This window comes from Chlorocebus sabaeus, chromosome 1 (assembly GCF_047675955.1).
Source record: "Chlorocebus sabaeus isolate Y175 chromosome 1, mChlSab1.0.hap1, whole genome shotgun sequence".
NCBI lineage: Eukaryota > Metazoa > Chordata > Mammalia > Primates > Cercopithecidae > Chlorocebus > Chlorocebus sabaeus.
The window spans coordinates 19,188,310-19,212,584 of NC_132904.1; the positions used below are offsets into that span (position 1 = coordinate 19,188,310).

Consider the following 24,275-nt stretch of genomic DNA (forward strand, 5'->3'; position numbering starts at 1 on the left):
ACATGAGGCCATGCCCAGCCATAAATTTTTATCTTAATAGGAATGTTTCAGAGGGGTTAGATTAAAATCATTAGACAATTGAATTTGACAGATCATAGGTCAATTTTAAGTGTCTTTACAACTTTTCAAAAGAAAAACATCATAAATTCTTTAAAGCTATTTAAAATTATTCACCATTTGACTGTTACCTAGTTTCTGGTAATTGTGTACTTGTCTTTAGTCCCATATCTCAGCTAATGGTCGTTTTCAGCAGTGAATTCAGAAGTGCTTTACTATCATATCTTGATGAGAGAGATCCTGCAACTCTCAGTAGAGTATGAAGAAGAGGTAGTGCTTAACTGCTGTTACAGCTAGAGGTGAGAGAATATATTTTCTAAATAACACTGTATTCCTTGGCATATAGTGTAGAAGTGAATAATTTGTTTGCATAGCATAGTGTGGGAAATAGTGTAGCAGTTTCTTCATGCTAAATATATTGGTTTCTTCTCTATAGTTCACTGCCTTCACTTACAATTTGACTGGTACTATTGTGTTGTCATGTTTCGCTTAAAACTATTGAGCAGTTAAAAGGGCTAATGCACTATCATCAGCTCTCTAGTAAATTGAAAAATTAGAATCTCCTCTAGATCGTTATTTTTTTTTATCAATTTTGTTTAAAAAGACTGGAGATGTTGCTGGTTGTTTAGTAAATGTCATGTTGTAGCCTTACAGAAGATTGCAACTTTCTCTTAGCACAGAGGGTGAGACAAGCCTTCCTGTTCACCACTGCTATGCCTCATCCTCAAGAGAAAAGTTACCATATTTGTATACACTGGAGACAGTAGGTGCTTGAACAATATGAAACATGATGAATTTCTCACCCACTGAGATACATAAATTCTCATGTAGGTATCAGTCCCATATCATGTCTGTGCTTTGTCATCACTAAATAAGTAACATAATATTTGGTCCTTTCAAATCTGTGTTTTTAGATTTATTTCTGCATGTTGTTGATATTGTTCTTCCTTTTCTAATGCACTGATTCATTAAATATTCAGCTCCTCCTAAATTATACATTTTTTGTCCTCTATAGATATATTTTTAAATTTCCCTTCTCAAAATAAGCTTGCATTTTGAAGTACATTTGTTAGAAACAAGGTAGATTAATTCTACATTCTAGTCTCAAGGAACAGTCTTCTTAAATGTAAAGAATAGAACCCGGTGGAAATATATACTATGTGCCATTTTACTGGGTACATATTAGTTTATCTGTTTGGAGACCTATAATCAACCACTAGCAGGGAAACTTGCCTTACTCCATTGCTGCAAAGTAATACTTTTTAATTATTAATGATAGACCAAATTTTATTTTTTAATCTCAAAAAAGTTTCCTTGAGTTAGTTAGCATTGCTCAAAATATACACTCTCCCAGGTTTGATCTTGTTTGTGGCCCTGTTTTCTCTATTTACTGCTCTCTTCTCTGTTTACATGGTTTTTGAAATTTTCTGATAATTTTCTTTGTTGATATTCTATAAGTAAATGGTAGAGCTCTGGCCGGGCACGGTGGCTCACACCTGTAATCCCAGCACTTTGGGATCACTTGAGCTCAGGAGTTTGAGACCAGCCTGGCCAACATGTGAAACCCTGTCTCTACAAAAAATACAAAAATTAGCTGGGCGTGGTGGCACGTGCCTGTACTCCCAGCTACTCAGGAGGCTTAGGCAGGAGAATTGCTTGAACCTAAGAGGCGAAGGCTGCAGTGAGCTGAGATCACACCACTGCACTCCAGTCTGGGCAACAGAGTGAGACTGTCTCAAAAAAAAAAAAAAAAAAAAAAAAGGCCGGGTGTGGTGGCTCACACCTGTAATCCCAGCATCCCAGCACTTTGGAAAGCCAAGGCAGGCGGATCACCTGAGGTCCGGAGTTCGAGACCAGCCTGACCAACATGGAGAAACCCTGTCTCTACTAAAAATACAAAATTAGCCAGGTGTGGTGGCACATACCTGTAATCCCAGCTACTTGGGAGGCTGAGGTAGGAGAATCACTTGAACCCGGGACGCAGAGGTTGCACCGAGCCAAGATCACACAATTGCACTCCAGCCTGGGCAACAAGAGCAAAACTCCATTTCAAAAAAAAGAAAAAGAAATGGTAGCATTATTTTGCGTGTACATCTTCTGTTTCCTAAAATAGATATAGAAACTTCTTAAATAACTTTTTAACTTTTTAATATACTACATCTATTATAATACCATATACTCAGTAGGCATATTCATTTAATATTGTCTTCAAACCTTATACTACCTACCGCTCTATCCATGGCCCTAACATCCTTTCACATCTAAGAGGAGACAGTGATTAGCACAGTGCTTGCAAAGCAGCAGGCAAATTGATATTTGTGGATGACTGAAAGGATGTTCTGAGAACCTTTTCTAAACTGCTTTAAATTTGTGTGCTAATAACACAGATGGAAACCTAGCTGTGAATAAGTTACCAGTCTTTAAAACAAAGAAGACTAGAATGGTTTGTATTTGCAGTTCATATTCTTGTCCTCTGGGATTCAGTAATCTTTTTAGCCTGTCTCCACAGTAGTACATGTGTATTCCTGGGTAGCAGGCTGATTGCTACTGATGGTACTAAAATGTTTTGATAGGAGCAAAACCGTGCTGCCATCTTCCTTACAAGCCCAGTGTTCAGAGATGACCTGTTTGCACATGGGCCTGTGGTGTATCACTTTTTTATACAGGAGCAGTAGAATAAGGTCTGACTCGAGTTGATTGAAGTGGTGGTTTTAGGTGCTGATAAGAGGACCTATTGCTGGTGAGGGAGGTTGAAATTGCAAAATGAGTTTGCAGCATGAGGCAGGTCTGCCCAGCAGCAGGTTGATTTGCACCATGAGACAAGCAGCACACATAAACAGATGGCCCAACAATGAGTCAGAACGACAGATCCTGAACAGGTAGATTGGCTTTTGTCTGATTCTTAACGTGGTTATAGAGAGTGGAATTTTAATTTGTCTGCCACTCTTAAGGCTGCAAAACAAGCATTTAGTGAAAGAAATTCTTTTCATTGGGAAATGAAAAACGTTATTAGGCAGAGGAGAAATCTGATTGTCAATGGATCTGGACATTGAGAAACCAACATTTTCGGGAGCTGTTTTACGTAGGCATGGGCTGGCTTCCTCTTTTAGCATACCGTTACTCAACATCATTTTGCTGAATCCTCTAGCATATAACGTGCAGCAAGAAGATAGTAAAATGATGTCTTTTATATTTGGATTTTAAGAAGTATAGTACTGTTCATTGCAAGTACACATCTGATATTTGGGTTAAGAAAAGCATTTTTAAAAAGGATACACTAGTGATAAGTGTCATGAAAACATAGAGCAATGTAAGTTTGTAATGGTATTAAGCAAAGGAAAAACATTCATGGAAAAAATCCCTCAGTTTCATACATCAAGCATAGGAAAAAGGAAGAGTGTAGTAGAATTCCTAGATCTAATCATCCATCTTCAAAATGTAAATATAAACAAACATTTCTCTGCCAAACACTTTCAGAAGTACTAAGCATCTTATTAATTTTCAAAACCAAGATTTTGTGATAGTTTTATATCTCTGGAAAAGTGTTTTAAATGTGGCATTTGATGAATAAATTGGTGTACCACTTGACTTCTTATACTTTAATTTTGTGATTATCACATTCACTGTACCATAGCCTAACATTTACAATGGATACATTTGTGCCCAAAGAAAGTAAAGTAGTAGTGAGCAGTATTGTTAGGTTAACTATTGATCTTTTTTAGGTTACTGTGGTTAGGGATATACTCAGAAACACAAATTGCTATGATGGAAACTTTATTCTGAGATGCTGTGAAGGCTGTAATGCCATTGGTTAAGGCAGAGTCATAAATACAGCTACCTTTTGTTTCGCAAATAATTGGGATCCTATTCAAGATTAATTGTGCCAACACCTACTTTCAAAATTGCCTTTCATTTTATCTGCTCAAGCATGTACACCTAGCCTTTGCTCAGGGTAGAAAAAGCACTAATCTACCTTTGTGCGTATGGAAAGTAGCATTCCTGGCACTGCATTAAAAACTCCAGGAGAATGCATTATTAATGGAATACCTCTCTCTCTCTCTCTCTCTCTCAAAAAGGGAAATCATTTATGTGGCCACTGTCAAGGATAGAGACAGACTTAGTGCTAGTTCTTAACCAGTGTATTTTTAAAGTGAGTTAGTGAGCAACACATAAAGAGAAATACTTTAGCAAGTAAATTACCACATGTAGCTTGTAGAGACCAATGTGATCTAATTGTAATATAGATCACTCTGTAATGTGTCAACCTGTAAGTTTTAGTACGTTGAGTACTAGATCCTATGTTTTTAATAGGATGCCGCATTATCAAAGATTAGAAAAATAATAATGGCTAGGCATGGTAGCTCACTTTGGGAGGCTGAGGCAGGAGGGTGACTTGAAGCCAGGAGTTTCTGACCAGCCTGAGCAACTCAGTGAGACGCCGTGTCTACAGAAAACTTAAAAATTGGCTGGATTTGGTGGTGTGTGCCTGTAGCTCTAGCTACTTGGGAGGCTGAGGTGAGAGGATCACTTGAGCCTGGGAGTTTGAGGTTATAGTGAGCTATGATCACACCATTGCACTCCAGCCTGGGTGACAGAGTGGAGATCCTGTCTCTAAATAAATAAATAAAAATTATTTTTTTAAAAAAGACATACACTGAAAATAATAATAAATTTGGGGTTTGAATATTATGAAGATTACCAGAAGGTTTTTGAATCACTTTTGATTTAAATAAGCTCCCATCATTTGTTTGCTGGTTTCCAGCTTTATGTTTTTGGTTTGTTTTTGTCTACACATGTATAATTGAGCTGAATATGTGTGCCAATAAGTAACGGAGCTGCGTTCAGCTTCTGCTTAAGTCTGCAGTATTAAAGTCTTCCTTTTGTTACATGTGCTGGTCTTGCAGACTCTGTAGAGCCTTATCAAATGCAGCCAGTTGGTGCTGCTGGTATGAAAGCACAGGGGAGCTCTCATGTGGAAGGTTAATGGAGTGTAATTATAAAGAAAAATGAACTGCTCAACCACTCTATCTCACTCTACCTGCACCAAGAGTGACAAGTGCTCTGATCTTTCATAAACCCTGGAGCAGAGGTTTAACCATCTAAAATTATGACAGTGTAACTGTCACACAAACAAACACGCTGTGAAGTATAGGTATGCACCCCTGTGTAGGAATGATTCCTTCCTGTTAGGGAAGTCTCTGTTAGGACAGGAGCACCTTCAGCCACCAAGAGCACCTGCTTGTTAAACATTGCACTTTTGTGTCACTTCTTCTTTTCCACTCAATTTGTTCCATTTTCTTTTCCTAAAAGTGCTTTCTCCCCTCTGATTAGTGGTAAAGCTGATATCCTGGCGATGAATGGGTTCGTTCCACTGTATCCCATCAGACAACAAATATCCATGCTCTCTCCAAGCAAGTCTATCACACTTGCCTTAGCAGCCAACCTTAAATCAACTGTATTCTTATAAATGGGGTGGAAATAATTGTCTCTTCTCATTCTCAACATCTAAGTGGAGTAGACTCTCGGACGCCTAGGTACGGTCTGACAATTAGGTCTTTCTCCCAGGTCTGCATATAGCACAGAGATTATACACATTTCTGTGGGCTCAAGATGGAGTCAGATTCGTATGTCCTTTGGTTGAAAATACTATCAGAAATATTTAGTAAAGAAAATGCAGCACAGAGGGACGAGGACAAATACCAGGGAGACATTCAAGGCGTGTGATGACTAGACAAACTGTTACTAGTGTGTCACGTTGCCAGTGAATATTGCAAAGTCGTCCTACTACTGGAACATCTGAAGGGTAAGCTAAGCAGAGCTGGGTTGCAGAGCCGGGTTGATTTAGTGCTTTTGCCAGCTCAGCACAGAGTTGAAATAAGGTGTTGCAGAATGATGCAACAGCAAAACCCCTGACATCTTGTTCTTACAAAGCCTAAAACATAACCACTCTTGGTGAGGCTGTGCTGCCTACTGAGATAAGTAAATTCAGCATCACATACATTAAGCCTGTGGAGACTAAGCAGAAGTGATGGCCGCGTCACTTACACAGCAGTCCTATTGACTGAGTCCTGGTCTTGCCTGATAGGTGGAGGAGGGGCAGCCAGGATTCCTAGTAGCAGCTCTGAAAACAGGGAGGCTGGTTTTAAAACCTCTCTGTGTGGTTTGTAATGGTATTTCCACAGGCCCTTTGCATATGGGTTTTGATTATCTGAGCTCTATTTCAAAAGACAAATAGCTACATAGTTTTTATGGCAGTAAGATAAACCTGTTAGTGAATCAAATTTTTAAATCCAGCTTTAGTGGATGGTAAGTAAAGTTTGCTATGACTTCTTTAAAAACCCACCAAAGCCCAACACTTTACCCAGTCTAAATGTTGCCAGTACCATTCCATTTTAAAAATTGAAGTCATTATTCCAGAATTGAAGTTTTTGGCTTGAGGCTGGAAGGTTAGCAGCAGAATCTTAAAATTGTCCATCATACTCCGTAGATGAGGAAGTATATCATTGTTGGATTGGCTCCAGCATTTATCCCTGCTCAGCAGCCCTGCCAAAGAGACTGTCTTGGATGACAGAAGTACAGTCTCCCTGGCACTTAGGAGCAAGTTATCTAGCTCTGTCCAGTCCCTTTAGGAACGTTCCCAGCCCTTCCAAGTACTTAGAGCAGTTTCTAGGAAATTCATCTCAGATAGGCACTGTCGGTGTAGCAGGCTCCAGAGCCATCTTGCTAGCTGCCCGAGCCTCATCCCTGACTGTCCCGTTTCCCAGCATCACTGCATCCACTTGCTCCTCTCCTGCTTGGCCCTTTCAGTTTATTGTACAGGTTACTCTGGTTCCTTGGATCTCAACAGCCTGACTCTGTTTCCTGGCAGTTGACTGTATCTAGAGACTATGACCAGAAAGGGACATCTCTCCCTGTTGGCCCAGCTCCCCATACTAGTGTACTCTGCATTCAGTCATTCTGCTTGGATGCCACCCAACCTCCTGTCAGCCCCAGAAAAGTTGGCTCAGAAAAATGAGCTCCAGCTTTTTGTTAGTGAACAGAGCTTCATTCAAACTAGTTTTCCAGAGGGTAGGGATTCCATATTCTAGTCCCAGTTTTACTGTCACGGAACCGTGTAACTTTTGATTGGTCACCCATCACCATGTGCCTCACTCTCCCCATCTGAATCAATGACAGTTAACGTAATTAGCCCACACAGTTCTGAGAGTCTTATTTGATAAGAGGGTTTGAAAATTTACAATCGTAAAGTGCTGCGTAAATATGTGATTACTTACACAAGCACACAGAAAAATCACATCATTAGGGAAATATTTGTGGAAAATAGTACCATCATTTTTCATTTAGGATGTACTCAGAAAGTAAGATTCTTGTAAAATTATTAAATAGTCCATATGTTTATAACATGAATTCTTTTTTCTTAATCATGTAAATTAAATAAGTTTGAAAAATCAGAGTACTCAGAAGTGAGAACCAGTTAAGTGTAAAAGATGTTAGTTTCAGTGTTCTGGTTGGATTCCAAGGGAGATTATTACATTTTGCTTACTGTAATTCCCTAGATAGCTTCAGCAAGGTAGTTTTCAGTTTTCTGACCCCTACTGTACAGCTCTTCAAACAACTGCTTTCTCCACCACTTGAGTTAGCTGCGGTTCAGTGGTAGAGGAACGGATTTCAGTTTATCCTTGTGTCAGTCTTATGTGACAGGGGTTAAATTATTTGTAAGCTACTTTAAGCGGTTTTGATAAAGTAGGCACCATTATGAAACATATTACTACCACTTTCATTTCCACTGTTGTATTTTGTTTATAGTTGTGTGTCTCCCTGTGTCTTCAGTTATTTTATTTTACCATATTCTTCTCAGAACTCATTCGTAACTTGCCTTTTGTCTGTGCGTTTTCCCACTAAAGTCACATCCCAGCTCTTTCATTATGATAAAATTTTGGTTAGTCAGAAGGCCATTTGAATTTTCTGGTTATCTAAAATCATTTTTGGTTCACCTTGTGTTGTCAAAAAATTTTCTTTTTTTTTTTTTTGAGATGGAGTCTTGCTCTGTTGCTGGAGTGCAGTGGTGCGATCACGGCTCACTGCAAGCTCCACCTCCTGGGTTCACGCCATTCTCCTGCCTCAGCCTCCTGAGTAGCTGGGAGTAGTAGGCACCTGCCTCCTCGCCCGGCTAATTTTTTTTTTTTTTTTTTTTTGTATTTTTAGTAGAGATGGGGTTTCACTGTGTTAGCCAGGATGGTCTTGATCTCCTGACCTCGTGATCTGCCTGTCTCGGCTTCCCACAGTGCTGGTATTACAGGCGTGAACCACCGCGCCCGGCTGAAAATTTTTCTAAGTAATATCTAATTCCACTTTCCTAATAGTTACAGTTCAGTGAGTGTAATTACCATGTGAGGGTTGAAAACTGGTAGCGTATGGGCTTTATCTATCAGCAAAGATACTTTGTTTGACTTACAATATTAAAAGCAGTTCATTGATTAGTGTTATTAGGGCACTACCTCTCCAGTTGACATTAGTCCACGTCATGCCTAGTATCTTACACCTGGCCTGCTTCATTGTCTTGTATTAATATTACTTGCCTGGCAATAGTCATCCTATTACATGTTCTTGGAAAATGTAATCATCAGTTTACGTGTTCGTGAGTGAGATTTCAACCCCTGAATGAAACTGTTCTTTAATGATTTAGCTTCTTTAGGTGTGTCAGGATCATCTTTGTGAGCATTTGTTTTCTCTGTGCAGTGCTAAGAAGTAAAGATAGACATCAGGAAGTTGTATTCTTGCCATTCAGAGATTCATAGAATTTTAATAGAAGATAATTTAGAGATTGAGTGCAGAAGCTGAGACCAAGATTGGGTAAATAACTGACCAAAGGTCACAAACCTTGTTTAGTGACAGAACCTAAGTTTCTCGACCCATTGTATTATTTTTACAGCATAATACTGCCTCTCTACTTATTTTTTCTAGAAGCAGAGTGGAGGAGAAAAAGTGTGTGTGTGTGTGTGTGTGTGTGTGTGTGTGTGTAATTTTAAGGTTTTAGCTGTATATTTTTGTGGCTTACTGCAGCTGTATTACAGGTGTGAGGGCTCCAGATCCTTACCAGCAAGCCAGATACTGGTGTTGGGGGTTTGAGGGGGGAATATGGAATTAGTTATCAGGAGTTAGAACTCTTTAAGTCTGACTCTATCCCTGATTTGTGACCTAGCTTTAGTCATTTACTCAGAGCCTCATTGTTCTTCCTGGCAAGTAATATCCATCTGATATTATTACTTTGTTTTTATGTAACTGTTACAGAATTCACCAGCTACTACATTAGACCATATGGAAAAAATCAAGGTACTACTGTGATACATTCAGACAATGCAATATTATTCAGAGCTAAAAAGAAAGAAACTACCAAATCATGAAAAACATAGAAGAACCTTACATGCTTATTACTGAGTGAAAGAAGCCAATTTGGCAAGACTGCATACTGTATGAGTCCAACTCTATGACATTCTGGAAAAGGTAGAACTGTGGAGGCAGTAAAAAGAGGAGTGGTTGCCAGGGCGTGAGGGAAGGTTGTGCTGAGTAGACAGAGCATAGAGGAATTTCAGGGCAGTGAAACTATTCTGTGTGATAGTATAATGGTGGCTGCATGTCATTATGTGTTTGTCTAAATCCATGGAATGAACAGCATCAGGAGTGAACACTAGTGTAAACTGTGGACTTCCACAGTATTGAGGTGTCAGTGTAGGTTCGACTGTAACAAATGTTCCACTATGTGTAGCTTGTTGATAGTGGGGAGATGTGGGGTGGGGAGGCCAGGAGTATGTGGGAACTCTACTTTCTGTTCAGTTTTGTTCTGAACCTAAAACTGCTCTAAAAATGAAGTCTTCTTTAAAACAAAAATCAAGGGACTGATTTTATGTTCATTGTACTATGCTCTTTTGACCCTGCATGTCAGTACTTTTGCTGTATGTAGAAACTGAAGAACAGTATAGTAAAAGCATGAACCACTGCTTCAGTACTTAGAAGTATACTGGAAGAAGATGAAAATGGGCTGGGTCCAGTGGTGCACACCTGTAATCCCAGCACTTTGGGAGGCTGAGGCGGGTGGATCGCTTGAGTCCAGGAGTTTGAGACCAGCCTAGGCAACATGGTGAAACCATGTCTCTACTAAAAATACAAAAAATTAGCTGGGCGTGGTGGCACATTCATGTAGTCCCAGCTCCTTGGGGAGCTGAGGTGGGAGGGTCACTTGAGGCTAGGAAGTCAAGGCTCCAGTGAACCCTGATCATGCCACTGCACTCCAGCCTGGGTGACAGAGTGAGATCCTGTCTGGGGGGAAAAAAAAAAAAAAAGATGAAAACACTATAAATTATTTTTACTGTGGCCATTCCATCCTTTCTAAAACGTGAGAGGGGTGTGTGTATGTTTGTGGTAGTGGGTGCATACATGTGTATGTTCAGGTGTGAAGACTGTAAATATTTGTGTAGAAATTTGTGGATTAGACTTTGTAATTAGATTTTGTAATTTTCATCACCTGTGAAAAATGTTTTTCTTCATACTTAATATTTAATGAGGTACTTAAATTATTTTTCTTTTAATTTTATTTATTTATTTTTTTTTTGGGTCAGGGTCTCACTCTGTTGCCCAGGCTAAAGTGCAGTGGCATGATCATGGCTTACTGCAGCCTCAACCTCCTGGGCTCAAGCCAGCCTCAGCCTCCTGAGTAGCTGGTACTACCAGTGTATGCCACCACACCTGGCTAATTTTTGTATTTTTTGTAGAGACAGGGTCTCACTTTGTTGCCCAGGCTGGTCTCAAACTCCTGGGCCCAAGCAATCCTCCTGCATTGGCCTCCCAAAGTGCTGGAATTATAGGCATGAGCCGCTGTGCCCAGCTAAATTTTTTTTTTTTTTTTTTAATTTATTTTGAGATGGAGGCTCGCTCTGTCGCCCAGGCTGGAGTGCAGTGGTGTGATATCAGCTCACTGCAACCTCCACCTCCTGGGTCCAAGATACTCTCCTGCCTCAGCCTCCTGAGTAGCTGGAACTACAGGTGCTCGACGTCACGCCTGGCTAATATTTTTTTTTTTTTTTTTTTTTTTTTAAGTAGAGATAGGGCTTCAGCATGTTAGCCAGGATGTTCTTGATCTCCTGACCTCGTAATCTGCCTGCTTCGGCCTCCCACAGTGCTGGGATTACAGGCATAAACCACTGCGCCCATCCCACCCCAGCTAAATTTTTAACCAAATTCGTTTTATTCATTAAGAGACCATTCATGCTTTTCTTCTACATTGCTGAACCTCTCTCTTTAATAAAATTTCTAGTACTAATGATTTAAAGCAAACAAAAGCGCATGTGTTCTGAAATTCTGAAAGATGAGTTCAGGTTTCTTGTGTCTCTGATGAAGTAAACTCAGACTAAATACAGAGAAGTGCAAATTATCCTTTGTCACATGTCTTGGAAGAGCCAATCCCATGAAGTTAATCAGCCATCATTTTGGCAGGCTACACTTGTGACAAACTTGCACCCTCCCTGTTGTTTGATGAGGGATCTTGTCAGAAAGTAAATTTGTAACATTGTTCTTTTTTTTTTGTTTAAGTGATTATAACAAATATTTGGTGGTAAATTTAACTACTGAAATTGGGAATACTTTGTGAAATTAAGAGGGTAGCATTCAGCAGCTTTAGAATTTTTTCTTTCTTTTTTTAAAGACAGAGTCTCGCTCTGTTGCCCAGGCTGAAGTATAGTGGCAGGATCATGGCTCACTGCAACCTGCACCTCCTGAGTTCAAGCAATTCTCATGCCTCAGGTTCCTGAGTAGCTGGGACTACAATTGTGCCACCACCACGCCTGGCTAATTTTTATATTTTCAGTAGAGACAGGATTTTGCCATGTTGGCCAGGCTGGTCTTGAACTCCTGGCCTCAAGTGGTCTTCCAGCCTCAGCCTCCCAAAGTGCTGGGATTACAGGCGTGAGCCACCACGCCTGGCCTAGCAGCTTTAGAATCTTTTAAAATGTATGTGTCTATGCTGTTACTGTAGATGATTTTTTAAATTATGATTTTAAGCATCAAGAGTGTGATGTTCAGAATGTACTTTGGTTAAAATACTTTCCAATTAAAAATGCCAGTGTTTAGTTATTTACAAGCATTACTTTTGTTTAAATGTAAGGCAAATATTACATTTCATCATAGAATATTTTCTACATGATATATACTGCCTGCTACAATATGTTTTTCTAATATTATTGTCTTTTTCTGTCTTTTAAGAAAACATACAGAATTGAGGATTCTTAAAAGGTATCCTCATCTTTGAAAATAATGGATCTATTTCTTAGTGGATGTATTCTGCATAGAATTTGGTTAAATAATCTGTTATATTTACCTCGTCTAGCATCTGATTCTGTCTTGTGTTTCTGTGAAAATGGGACTTCCTACATTATCTCAAATGGTACCTAGGGCTTGGAGTAGGTAAAACAATTTATTTTGTCTGAGCAGTGTTCCATAAAATGATAGGGGCTTTGGTTTTGTTCCTTCTTTCCCCTCCTCCCATTTAGCATCATCACTGTACTTAAATTGTATTTTCATATCCAACTTGTCAGGGACAGCTACTGTGCAGCCATCTCCAGTCAGCATTGTTTTGTGAGGAAAACCACAGCAGCTACAGCGCAGAAGAATGGGAGAATTTCGGTAGTGTCCAAGACAATTCTGATATTAACAAGGCAGTGCTGCCTTTTAGGTTGTGGGATACAGCCATGTAATGATGAATGACAAGCTGGTGGTATGTACAGTGATGTTCTGTAAACAGACAGTTACAGAGGGACAGACATTTTGCTCTATTGGAGCTTAATGTACAAATTAATAGCCTCTATATTATATCTTACTGTGGTACAAACATAATGATTCAGGTGCTTTTTTTTTGTGGGGGGGGGAACGGGGTCTCACTCTGTCACCCAGGCTGGAGTACAGTGGTGTGATCTCGGCTCACTGCAACCTCTGCCTCCTGGGTTAAAGCAATTCTCCTGCCTCAGCCTCCCAAGTAGCTGGGATTACAGGTGCCCACGACTACGTCCAGCTAATTTTTTGTATTTTTAGTAGAGACGGAGTTTCACCATGTTTGCCAGGCTGGTCTCGAACTTCTGACCTCGTGATTCGCCCACCTCGGCCTCCCAAAGTGCTGGGATTACAGGCGTGAGCCACCGCGCCCGGCCTCAGGTGCTTTTTTATGGTAACAAACAGCTAAATTGTGCAGATTATAAATGGTTCTTATGGTTTTTTTCCCCCCATAGTCCTCATTACTGTGTCTAGGATCTTTGATGGGTCAGGTTACATACATACATATACTTATTTATTTATTTATGATAGTCTTGCTCTGTTGCCCAGGCTGGAGTGTAGTGGCATGATTATGGCTCACTGAAGCCTCAAACTCCTGGGCTTAAGGGATCCTCCTGCCTCAGCCTCCCAAGTAGCTGGGACTATCAGGCATGAGCCACTGTGCTTGGCCCAGGTTACATTTAAATTGGGCATCTATTTTATGCATTCATAATTATGGCCCTGAACCGCCATAGAGGTACAAGAAATCTGGGATGTACCTAGATTACCACAGGGATATATACACTAATATATTTGATTTCTGAGATGAAAAGGCAACGGGTAACATTTGCTTTGATATTGTACTTTCTTTTTGGCCGTTCTCATTTAAAAAAAAAAAAAATAGCCAAACATAGTTTGAACTAGCATTAAAATGATTAGATGTTAAAAATCAAGTGATTGAAATACAATTGACATTGGAAATAAAAGTCACATTTAATTAGCTGTTGCTCTGAGTTAAAAATTCATACTAGACAAATTGTATAATTCACTGGTTATTATCCCTTTTATTCACATTGCCCCTAACAGTTTCCTAAGCATTCCCCACCATTAATTCATTTGATTCCCAACATTTTTCTGAAAGAGGGAGGACCGATATAGTTTAGTACTTCAAAGAAATGTAGAAAACTTGAATGTAAGCCATCTGGACTTTTTGGTCTTTTATCGCACGTAAATATATTACAACTACCATTCCTAGTATGCATTGTTCCATTGTAGTTTATGTCTTCATACTGTTTTGCCCCAGCATCATCATATGTTACATATTAGAATCTGTAATTCTCTAGGAGTCACATCTCTCTCGAGTACAACAGCCACACTCTTTCTTGTTTGACACAAATTAAAGGCAGTCCCAGGTTTTCAGAAGGGTTCCTAAATTTAGGCAAAGTCTGACTATGTCAATATTAGTCTTGCATAGTCATAGTTATCAAGTTAGGGGGAAGATGGGGTTGAGTTTACTTATTAGAGCGTGAGTGAATTAATAAGTAAACTGCATTTCAATCAAGCTAGCAAATTAAAGGTCTAAAGTCTAAATTTTTAGAAAGATGGACTGTAAATCCTAATGATATTAGTTAAGGGTCTCATCTCCTGTGGAGATGGGATGTAAAATCCATTGATATAAATACCTCTGTGTGTGTGTGTATGTGTGTTTTGAAGGAAGAATAAGTCCCAAAGAATATTTTTTAATTAAAAAAGTAAGCCAAAGTCTAATCAATACCATGACATATGCATTCTCTGCCATCTGTTAAACATCCATGCAGAGAATTTTGAACTTTACTGAAAAAAATCTCTGATAATTACAACTGCTGCTGTTCTTAATTTATTTGTACTTTATAAATTCCATGACAACTTGAGAACTGTAAAATAATTATGTCCTCAAATCTCAAAACCAGGAAACAGACCTTCTTTTGTAGACATCGTGTCCAGTTCACTGTGAAAGATGAGGTTGTAGATGCTGTTTCTGTCAAACAGGTGGTATTTTAAAAGGATATGTACTTTTTTTCTTTTTTTTTTTGAGACGGAGTCTCGCGCTCTCGCCCAGGCTGGAGTGCAGTGGCCGGATCTCAGCTCACTACAAGCTCCGCCTCCCGGGTTTACGCCATTCTCCCGCCTCAGCCTCCCTAGTAGCTGGGACTACAGGCGCCCGCCACCTCGCCCGGCTAGTTTTTTGTATTTTTTTAATAGAGACGGGATTTCACCGTGTTAGCCAGAATGGTCTCGATCTCCTGACCTCGTGATCCGCCCGTCTCGGCCTCCCAAAGTGCTGGGATTACAGGCTTGAGCCACCGCGCCCGGCCGATATGTACTTTTTTAAAGAGGTTAAAAAGGGAAAGAAACTATTTCTTACAAAATGAAAAAAGTGCTATTATTTTAGCTAAGCATATTTTTATAGCTTCTGCCACTAGTATTCTTCCCCGTCCTCCTCTGTTAGAATTCTATCCTGCGTCTCCCCTGGACTATCCCCTCCAATAACTCCAGTGCAGATTCTCTTATTGAATTTTACTTGCATTAAGGAGGGAGTTTATCTTGAGTTTCTCTTCTGTGTTTTTGTTCATAAAATGGTGAAATCTTCACTTAGTTTCTGTTTCCATTGAACAATACATACCTTTTACTCTAGATTGTAATTTTGTCTCTAATGTTACAACAGTAACACATCCCCTCTTCTTTAGAGGATACTTGTGTGGCACATTCTGAAGACTGCCCTGTCTCCTTCCTGCATCCTCAGCATTGATGAATGTTGGTGTGACTTATCAATGCAATGACTGAGTTTTAGTTAGACAGCAGAAAGTCTTTTTTTTCTTTGTGTAAGTTCTGATCGCATCAACAAATACATATTTCTCCAGGTTAGTTTTTCTGTACACATAAAATTTAGTATCCTTGGTTTTATTTTAAGCAATTGGTGTGTCTGAAGACCTAGAAAGATTTTGAGTAAGATTTGATAACTTTCTGGATTTGTGAAAAGTTAAAGTCTCTATCAGCCTCTGGTATAAAGAGTGAAGGTTGTATTTTTAGATTGCATGTTGGCTTGTGGAAGGAATAAAAGGATGCATCTTTAAGGCAATACTGTATAAGAAGATGTCTTGAGTGGGTGTGGCTGTCTAATAATTGATATGCAACAGATGCTGCCATGTAGAGCACAAACCAGTTGAGTATGACTGAATGTGTGAAAAAGCAGAGACTTGAAGCACTGACATCCAGTTGTGCGGGGCAGGGTCTTGAAGTTCCTTTTGAGAGAAGCTTTCTAAAATTTGTGGGAGCAATTTTTGATAGAAATAAACTAGTGGGTTGATTGGAGGGGTGGGGGCGGTCTTTCCATCTCTCTGTCTCCCTTCTCTGTTGAAAAAAGCCATGGAACATGGAACGATTGACTTAGATGGTGGAAAAACGAACCTGATTTTCTGTTGTATTAGACCTATAAAATTCCGTATTTTTCTTCAGGACCTGTCTTGCTGTCGTGTGAACACGTTGATAGTATCACTGAATGTCACAATATTGATCACTGTGACTACCTGTCTTGGAAACTGTGACTTGAAGTGTCAGAGGCTCTGTGAACTCTTCTGCCTGAACAAACCCTGATGAAACCCAGTGATGTGAATGTCAAGGGAATCTAAGGCTGCGTGTTACATGCTGGGTTTATGGAGCAGTTCTTGACAGATGGATTGAAGGGGGCGGTACTAGCAGTTCTGGAGGCCTGGCACATTGGCTCATTGTTTATAGAAATATATTAAGAAAAGATTTGATAAGTTATTAATTTTTTCTCCCCCTCTTGCTTCTGCCTTTGTTCTTTCCAGCTTTCTTTTTTCATTTCCCTGATTTTTTCCCTTTCTTTTAACTCTCATTAACTTATCAGTGAATGATGAATGGCCAGTTTGTGAAATTTAGCCCTTTCTCAAAGCTTCAGGATAATGTTCCAATATAGTTAGCTACATTTAAAGATCTCCATTATATGTGAATACCTTTGAAAATATCAAATCATGTATGCCAGTATAACCTTCGTTGATGACCAGCAGCAGTCATAACTTCTTCGTTTAAAACACATAGTAGTAAAAATATAGGCTCATCTCCTGTGGAGATGAGAGGATATCCTTTGTATAGGGGGCAGTGAGAACCTTGGATGATACCACACAGCTAGGATTTTTGAGATATTTTCGCTGTATTCTCTTGCTGCCACCCAGAAGTGGTACTGACCTAAATCCGGGGTCCCTCTGAAGTCATTTGAGTGCTGTGTTTGCCAGAGCTGCAAGACTGAGCTAGAACGAGACTGGATTGTGAGACTTAGAAAAGCCAGCTAATATGCACAGCAACTCTCCTTTACTCCCATTCCTTGGAAGAGCTTGCAGGGTCTCCACACCTAAGGAGCACCTCTGCTGCAGAACTCACCTGGCTTTCAGTTACTGGTTTCTAAGTGCAGTCATCTATATTTAAATGACAGAGGGCATCAGTGCTTCCTCCAAACCTTGATTTAATTTTTTTTTTTTTTTCCCACAGATAACGACAGACATGTATAACCACACATGCAGTATTCTAATCTGGTGAACACAGCAAGGAGTAAGGGACAATTCATTTCTGAGTGGCAGTTTGACATACCAAAGCTGTCTTTTAAAGAAAAGCTTTACCCAGCTCATATGATCTGACCTGTAATGCAGGGCTCTTTTTCTTTTTCCTTTTTTCCCCTTTCCTCTCAAGGACTGATGTAAGTTTACAAGTATTTTGATCATGTCCGCCCACCAACCCCCACCCCAAGCTTCCACAGCTTTGTTTCAGGTCCTAGGGGAGGAGCAGTTGTGAATGCAGTGTGACTCACTTGACTCCCACGCTCCTGATTCTGGTTCTGATTGGTCGTCACCTTGCTCTAGCCATATGGCTGAAGAGTAGTACTCTAGCCCGCATCCCTTGCTCCTGCTTTCCCTACTGTTCCCTTCTGTTGTACACGACATTGGGAGCGGGTTCTGGGCTTTGTTTCTTGCTTCTAGTTTACTTTAGCTAGGCAGTGAGTAGGAGAGCACACTGTATTTCCTAAGGATGGCTGTAGAGGAGAAAAAAACACCCTTTCCTTTTGTGACTGGTATAGTAATTAGTTTCTTGTGCCGTTTTTGTTCAAAGTTAATTTTTTGGCAGGTGTCATGTTTATGTTGTATTATTTCCTCCTGACTTATCTCCTTCCTCTGATTTGATCTGTTTTGGTTTTGTTTTTCATTGTTGTTTTTGTTTTGTAAGAGCTCTTGGGGTTCCTTTCTCTGGCTGCTGTTGCTGCATGTTAGCTAGTTCGTTAATATGTTTGATGTCTGATGGGGAGGAGGACTGAAAGCAACTCTAAATAATTATTTAATTTTTAAATGTCTAAATGTTCTGGCAGTCACCAAGCAATAAAATTTATATGAGATTCTCAACATTATCTGCAGCACCACTGCTATTACTTCGCCTTCTCCTAAACTATAGCAGTTTAATTATTCTGCCTTTTATATTGGAGAAATACAATTTTGAAGACTTGAAAGTTAATTTTTATAAGCATTTGATATTGTATTAATTTGCAGGTAGTTTTGCAAAGACTTTAAACTCTGCATCATTTAAAAAAATATTTTCTTAGAGAGGCAGTGCTAGCAGAACGTGATGCATAGCAGAATTTTTTTTTCCCAAAAAATTGGCCTTTATATGATATTTTAGTTGTCTGAAAAGAATCAATAATAAAAATATTTTTCTGAAAGCCTCTCGGCCGGGCATGGTGGCTTATGCCTGTAATCCCAGCACTTTGGGAGGCCAAGGTGGGCAGATTGCATGAGCTCAGGAGTTTGAGACCAGCCTGGGCAACATGGCAAAACCCCATCTCTACAAAAAATAAAAAAATTAGCTGGGCATGGTAGCACACTCTTGTAGTCCCAGCTACTCGGCTGGTTAAGGTGAGAGGATCGCTTGATCCTGGGACGCAGAGGTGGCAATGAGCCAAGATCGTGCCACCACACTCCAGCCTGGGTGACAGAGCCAGACCCTGTTTCAAAAAAACCAAAAAAAAAAAAAAAAAAAAAAGAGAGAGAAATACCAAAAAATCAACAAACAAAAACAACTCTCAAGAAAACATTTTTTTTTACTTAAATGTTTTAGAAATTCATTTTATACATATTTTAATGTTCAAATATGTTAAACGAGTAATGCACAGATTTGCATTTTTTAGAGAACATGGGGGATGAAGTTGGTTATAGCCATAAGCAGGTATTTGAAAATTAACCTGGCTCTTATGGTTTCATCTATTTAAAGCTCTTCGTTCACTTCTTTTTCTTCATTCATGATCTATATTAGAAAATCACAATCTATTTTTATCAGAAATAGCACACCTCCGCTAATGAACTAACTTGAAAGTGTATGAGATATGAGAGGAATGCTGCTTATACCTTCTTCCTCCCATTAGGGCAGGAGAGTCAGCCCAAATATGGCCCCCAAATAGTTATTACGTGCTTTATGAGCCGTTTGTTGGTCTTTGGTCCCACCATTTTACACATCATGTAAAGAGAACAAGGACATTTACTCAGCAGTATAGTTGTTTTTTTTTTTTTTTTTGAGACAGAGTTTCACTCTGTCGCCCAGGCTGGAGTGCAGGGTGCAATGGCATGATCTCGGCTCACTGCAACCTCCAACTCCTAGGTTCAAGCAATTCTCCTGCCTCAGCCTCCTGAGTAGCTGGGATTACAGGCATGTGCCACCATACTTGGTTAATTTTTGTATTTTTAGTGGACATGGGGTTTCACCATGTTGGCCAGCCTGGTCACGAACTCCTGACATCAAGTGATCAACCCACCTTGGCCTCCTAAAGTGCTGGGATTACAGGCATGAGCCACTGCGCCCAGCCAGCAATATAGTTCTAAGTGCAGAGTATAGTTGTGAACAAAATAAGCCCCTGCACACATGGGGCTTACATTCTGTTGAAATGTATTATAATAATGAAGGTATCCAGAAACACATTTCTCTTGGATTTGAGCAAGGCCTAGAAAGTTTGAAGAATTTTGACTTTAATTTTTCACTCCGTGCAGTTAAATCCCTACTCTGCCTAAACAGACGTGTATACCTCCACAGAACCTGTCCCAGCGAAGAAGTCCTGCTTATGAGTTACACATTTCAGTAATTTAGAATGTCTGTTGTTTATATGGCATGTTACTGGGATCAAGGTTTCTTTGTTTAACAATCTGTTGAATGTTTTCAACTGGGACAGATACATGATGTTTGCTTAATAAAAATTACTAGGGCTAGTATCTGTGTTATCATATGCAAAAAATAATAACTTGGGCCCAATAGTGTGTGCTTGTAGTCCCAGCTACTTGGGAGGCTGAAGTGAGAAGATTGCTTGCTGCCAGGAGTTCAAGGCTGTAGTGCATGCACTATGACTACACCTATGAATAGCTACTGTACTCCAACCTGGGCAATATAGAGAGACCCTATCTCTAATAATAATAATAATGACCAACAACGTGCCAATCACAGTTCTGAGTACTTTCCATATAACAAGTCATTTGGTGCTCATAAAAACCTCAAGGGTACTGTTAACCACCTCATTTTAAAGAGCAAGACAGTGAGTGAGGCACAGGTAGGTTCATAAACTTACCCAACATCTTAGAGCTGTGAGTAGCAAAACTGAAATTGGAGTTGAAGTAGGATGGCTCCAGAGTCCTGCTTTTTACTGCTACATTGTATACTGCCCTCAGCATGCTAAGTTAATAACAGGACATCTGAACTCTGCTGTGTTGCCTCAGTTGCCCTTTATATATAAAACATTTCTTACACCATCAGTTTCGTATTAGCAATAATGTATATTAAATGCTTTAAGCTCTTCATATGTAGAACCTGTGTAAATTTAGATGTAATAAGTTTTAGATGAAGCTAGTTACAGGAAAGATGTCAGAGCCTATTTCTATGCAGCTGATAGAGCAGTATTATAATATATTTTATTTCTTTTTGTCTTCATTTGGTAGAAAAGAGTAGTTGAACAGCTACGGAAGAACCTGATAGTAAAGCAAGAACAACCGGACAAGTTCCAAATACAGCCATTGCCACAATCTGAAAACAAACTACAAACAGCACAGCAGCAACCACTACAGCAACTACAACAACAGCAGCAGTACCACCACCACCACACCCAGCAGTCAGCTGCAGCCTCTCCCAACCTGACTGCTTCACAGGTAAACGTGTGGATGGAACATTGCAGGCTGCAGATTGTAGACTGATTTGTTATTGGTCATATAGAACTGGGTCCTGTCTCAGACTATACTGAGCTCAGCTAGAACTAAACAAAAGTTATTTTGATTGCTTTTTTATAGTATAACCCAGATAAGTATCATTTGAAATCATTGGCAGAAGGAAATAGCATTACTAAGAAGCAAAAATCAAATGATTTCCCACCTGTCTGAAGAAGGGGAGAAAGGTAGTCAATAACAAAGAAAAATCACTTCTCTGCTTTACAGCAGAATTAAAATCTTATTTTGAATTTTTCGAGGTATTTATTTACACTTGTTCTAAAAGTTTATGACTTGACCTCTTCTGGAATTGCTTTTCTGGAATTCTTAGCAAGTAGGCCTAGAGCTATTCCAGGATCAGTGCTCTTGGGACCAGATAGAAAGAAGCATTTGGAAGGTGCTGTGGCTGGGCTCAGTGGCTCATGCCTGTAATCCCAGCACTTTGGGAGGCTGAGGCAGGCAGATCACTTGAGGTCAGGAGTTTGAGACCAGTCTGGCCAACATGGCAAAACCTCATTTCTACTAAAAATACGAAAAAAATTAGCCAGGCCTGGTAGCAGGCGCCTGTAATCCCAGCTACTCAGCAGGCTGAGGCAGGAGAATCACTTGAACCCAGGAGGCAGAGGCTTCAGTAGGCTGAGATCACACCACTGCACTCCAGCCTGGGCAATGAGCAAAACTCCGTCTCAAAAAAAAAAAGAAAGAAGAGTGCTGTATTTGCACTCTTCATAGAAACACTCATTTTTAAGCCCATATTTATGAGAAAATAAATTTGTTCTAATACACTGATGGGAATCTGAAATGAAAGCTACAGGTCAAAACTAAAGAAGTGGGAGCTTAATAAAATTCTAACTTGGCGTAGTTGTGCAGATGTTTTTACCAAAAAGGGCATTTAAACAAGCATACAATTTAAGAATAGTGAGGCAATCAGGATACACAAAAAGGGCGTATTTGGAAATGGTATTCCAAATGATACTTGGTCAAAGGTCACAGATCCCTTTATGACTCTGTTGAAAGCTATAGATCCCTCTCCAGAAGAATATACATTCACTTAATACACTCATTTTTGCACACTTCAGGGACTTTGGGATCCTCTGAAATCTAAGCGTGGATACCTCTTACAGCCAACACCAGGTCTTTGTTGTGTCTTTATATGTAGAGAAAAAGAGTATAATTCACTTGGCTGTTCACTGTTTATGGACATTGGACCGGTTCATGTGCAACATTTTGCAAGTAAAGAATGAGTTTTTTATAAGAACACTAAAGATGAGTTAACATTTAATAGAGATTACTGTATACTGGCAGTCTCCTAAGTACTTTATATAATGGACATACTCCTCACCCTAATCCTAAGAGGAAGTTATTATTATTACTATGTCTGTTTTGTTTTTGTTTTTGTTTTGTTGTTGTCGTTTTGAGACGGAGTCTCACTCTGTCGCCCGGGCTGGAGTGCAGTGGCGCAATCTCGACTCATTGCAACCTCCACCCTCCCGGGTTCAAGCAATTCTTCTGCCTCAGCCTCCTGAATAGCTGGGACTACAGGCGCGTGCCACCATGCCTGGCTAATTTTTGTATTTTTAGTAGAGATAGGGTTTTACCATATTGGCCAGGCTAGTCTCAAACTCCTGACCCTGTGGTCTGCCCGACTCGGCCTCCCAAAGTGCTGGGATTACAGGCATGAGCCACCGCAACCGGCCCACCATCTCTGTTTTTTAGAAGAGAAAACTAAGGCACAGAGAGGTCACATAATTTACCTAAGATCATGGAGGGTGGTATGTGGTGGAGCTAAGATTTGAACCTAGATGTTCTGGCTGAAAAATATGTCCATTCAACTACTCTTCTATACTGCCATTCATTGTTATTGGTCATATAGAACTGCACTCCAGCCTCAAAAAAAAAAAAAAAGGAAAAAGAAAAAAGCAGTGCCAATACTGTATAAAACCAAAGAAAAAGAAAAATCCCTGTTGTAAATCAGATAGCTAGGACAGCCTACATAATTTTTACCCTAATCACCACCCCAAGGCTATTTGGAAATTAGGCATTCAAAACTGACTTTAAAAATCTTCTTACCAGCACTTGTATTGGTTCTGAAAGGTTGCTTAGAGGATACTTTTTGTTTAAGTTTTAAACAGAATTGGGTTAGATTGTTCTCTTTCCAAAGTACAGGTTGATCAGAAAATGTTTACCTGGAAGGAGTGTGGTAGAATTCATTGTTTCCTGTTATGTAGGAGTTTTCTGTCTTAACCCATGGAAACATTCTGTGCAAGTAACATTTTATGTTATAAAAATCAAAGGCTGGGCATAGTGGCACACGCCTGTAATCCCAACACTTTGGGAGGCCGAGATGGGTGGATCACTTGAGGTCAGGAGTTTGAGACCAGCCTGACCAACATGGCAAAACTCCATCTCTGCTAAAAATACAAAAATTAGCCAGGCATGGTAACATGTACCTGTAATCCCAGCTCCTCAGGAGGCTGAAGCATGAGAATCACTTGAACCCGGGCAACAGAGGTTCCAGTGAGCCGAGATGGTACCACTGCACTCCACACTGGGCGACAGAGTAAGACTCCATCTCCAAAAAAAAAAACCACACACACACACACACACACAACAAAGGAAACATTTCCAAAATACTTATAATAGCTTTTCCTTTCCCTGGTAGTCTGTGTTGCTTTGGGATGGTCGATGGTGAGAGGCCCAGGGCTACCTCCAAAACAGTGTTGTATAGCACCTCTCCATCCAGTAGCCCACCTGATATATTTAATTGATTTTGCTAACGTTTTTTTTTTGAGATGGAGTCTCGCTCTGTCGCCCAGGGGTGCGATCTCCGCTCACTGCAAACTCCGCCTCCCAGGTTCATGCCATTCTCCTGCCTCAGCCTCCCAAGTAGCTGGGACTGCAGGCATCTGCCACCACACCCAGCTATTTTTTTTTTTTTTTTTTTTTTTTGTATTTTTAGTGGAGACGGGATTTCACCCTGTGAGCCAGGATGGTCTTGATCTCCTGACCTCATGATCCACCCGCCTTGGCCTCCCAAAGTGCTGGGATTACAGGTGTGAGCCACCGCACTTGGCCAACCTTTTTTAAATATTGTTTTATTTAGTGAAAATATTTAATGATAAAAACCAAAAGCATCCTCTTAAG

General features: G+C 39.9%; 1 protein-coding gene across 21 annotated transcripts in view; it reads left to right on the top strand.

Annotated features, from left to right (window-relative positions):
- Positions 1 to 24,275, top strand: part of PHF21A (PHD finger protein 21A) — a 193,780-nt gene that overhangs the window by 121,241 nt on the left and 48,264 nt on the right. For 20 of the 21 annotated variants that reach the window (XR_005240621.2, XM_037999459.2, XM_037999461.2 and 17 more), the window contains one exon: positions 20,871 to 21,077. Coding sequence is in view for 19 of the 21 variants with exons in the window: in XM_037999459.2 (XP_037855387.1) it covers positions 20,871 to 21,077 (207 nt within the window). In the remaining 2 variants the exon portion in view is untranslated. Of the gene's footprint in view, positions 1 to 13,168; positions 13,258 to 20,870; positions 21,078 to 24,275 lie in introns of those variants that run through there. The other variant, XM_073017014.1, reaches the window with a different exon arrangement.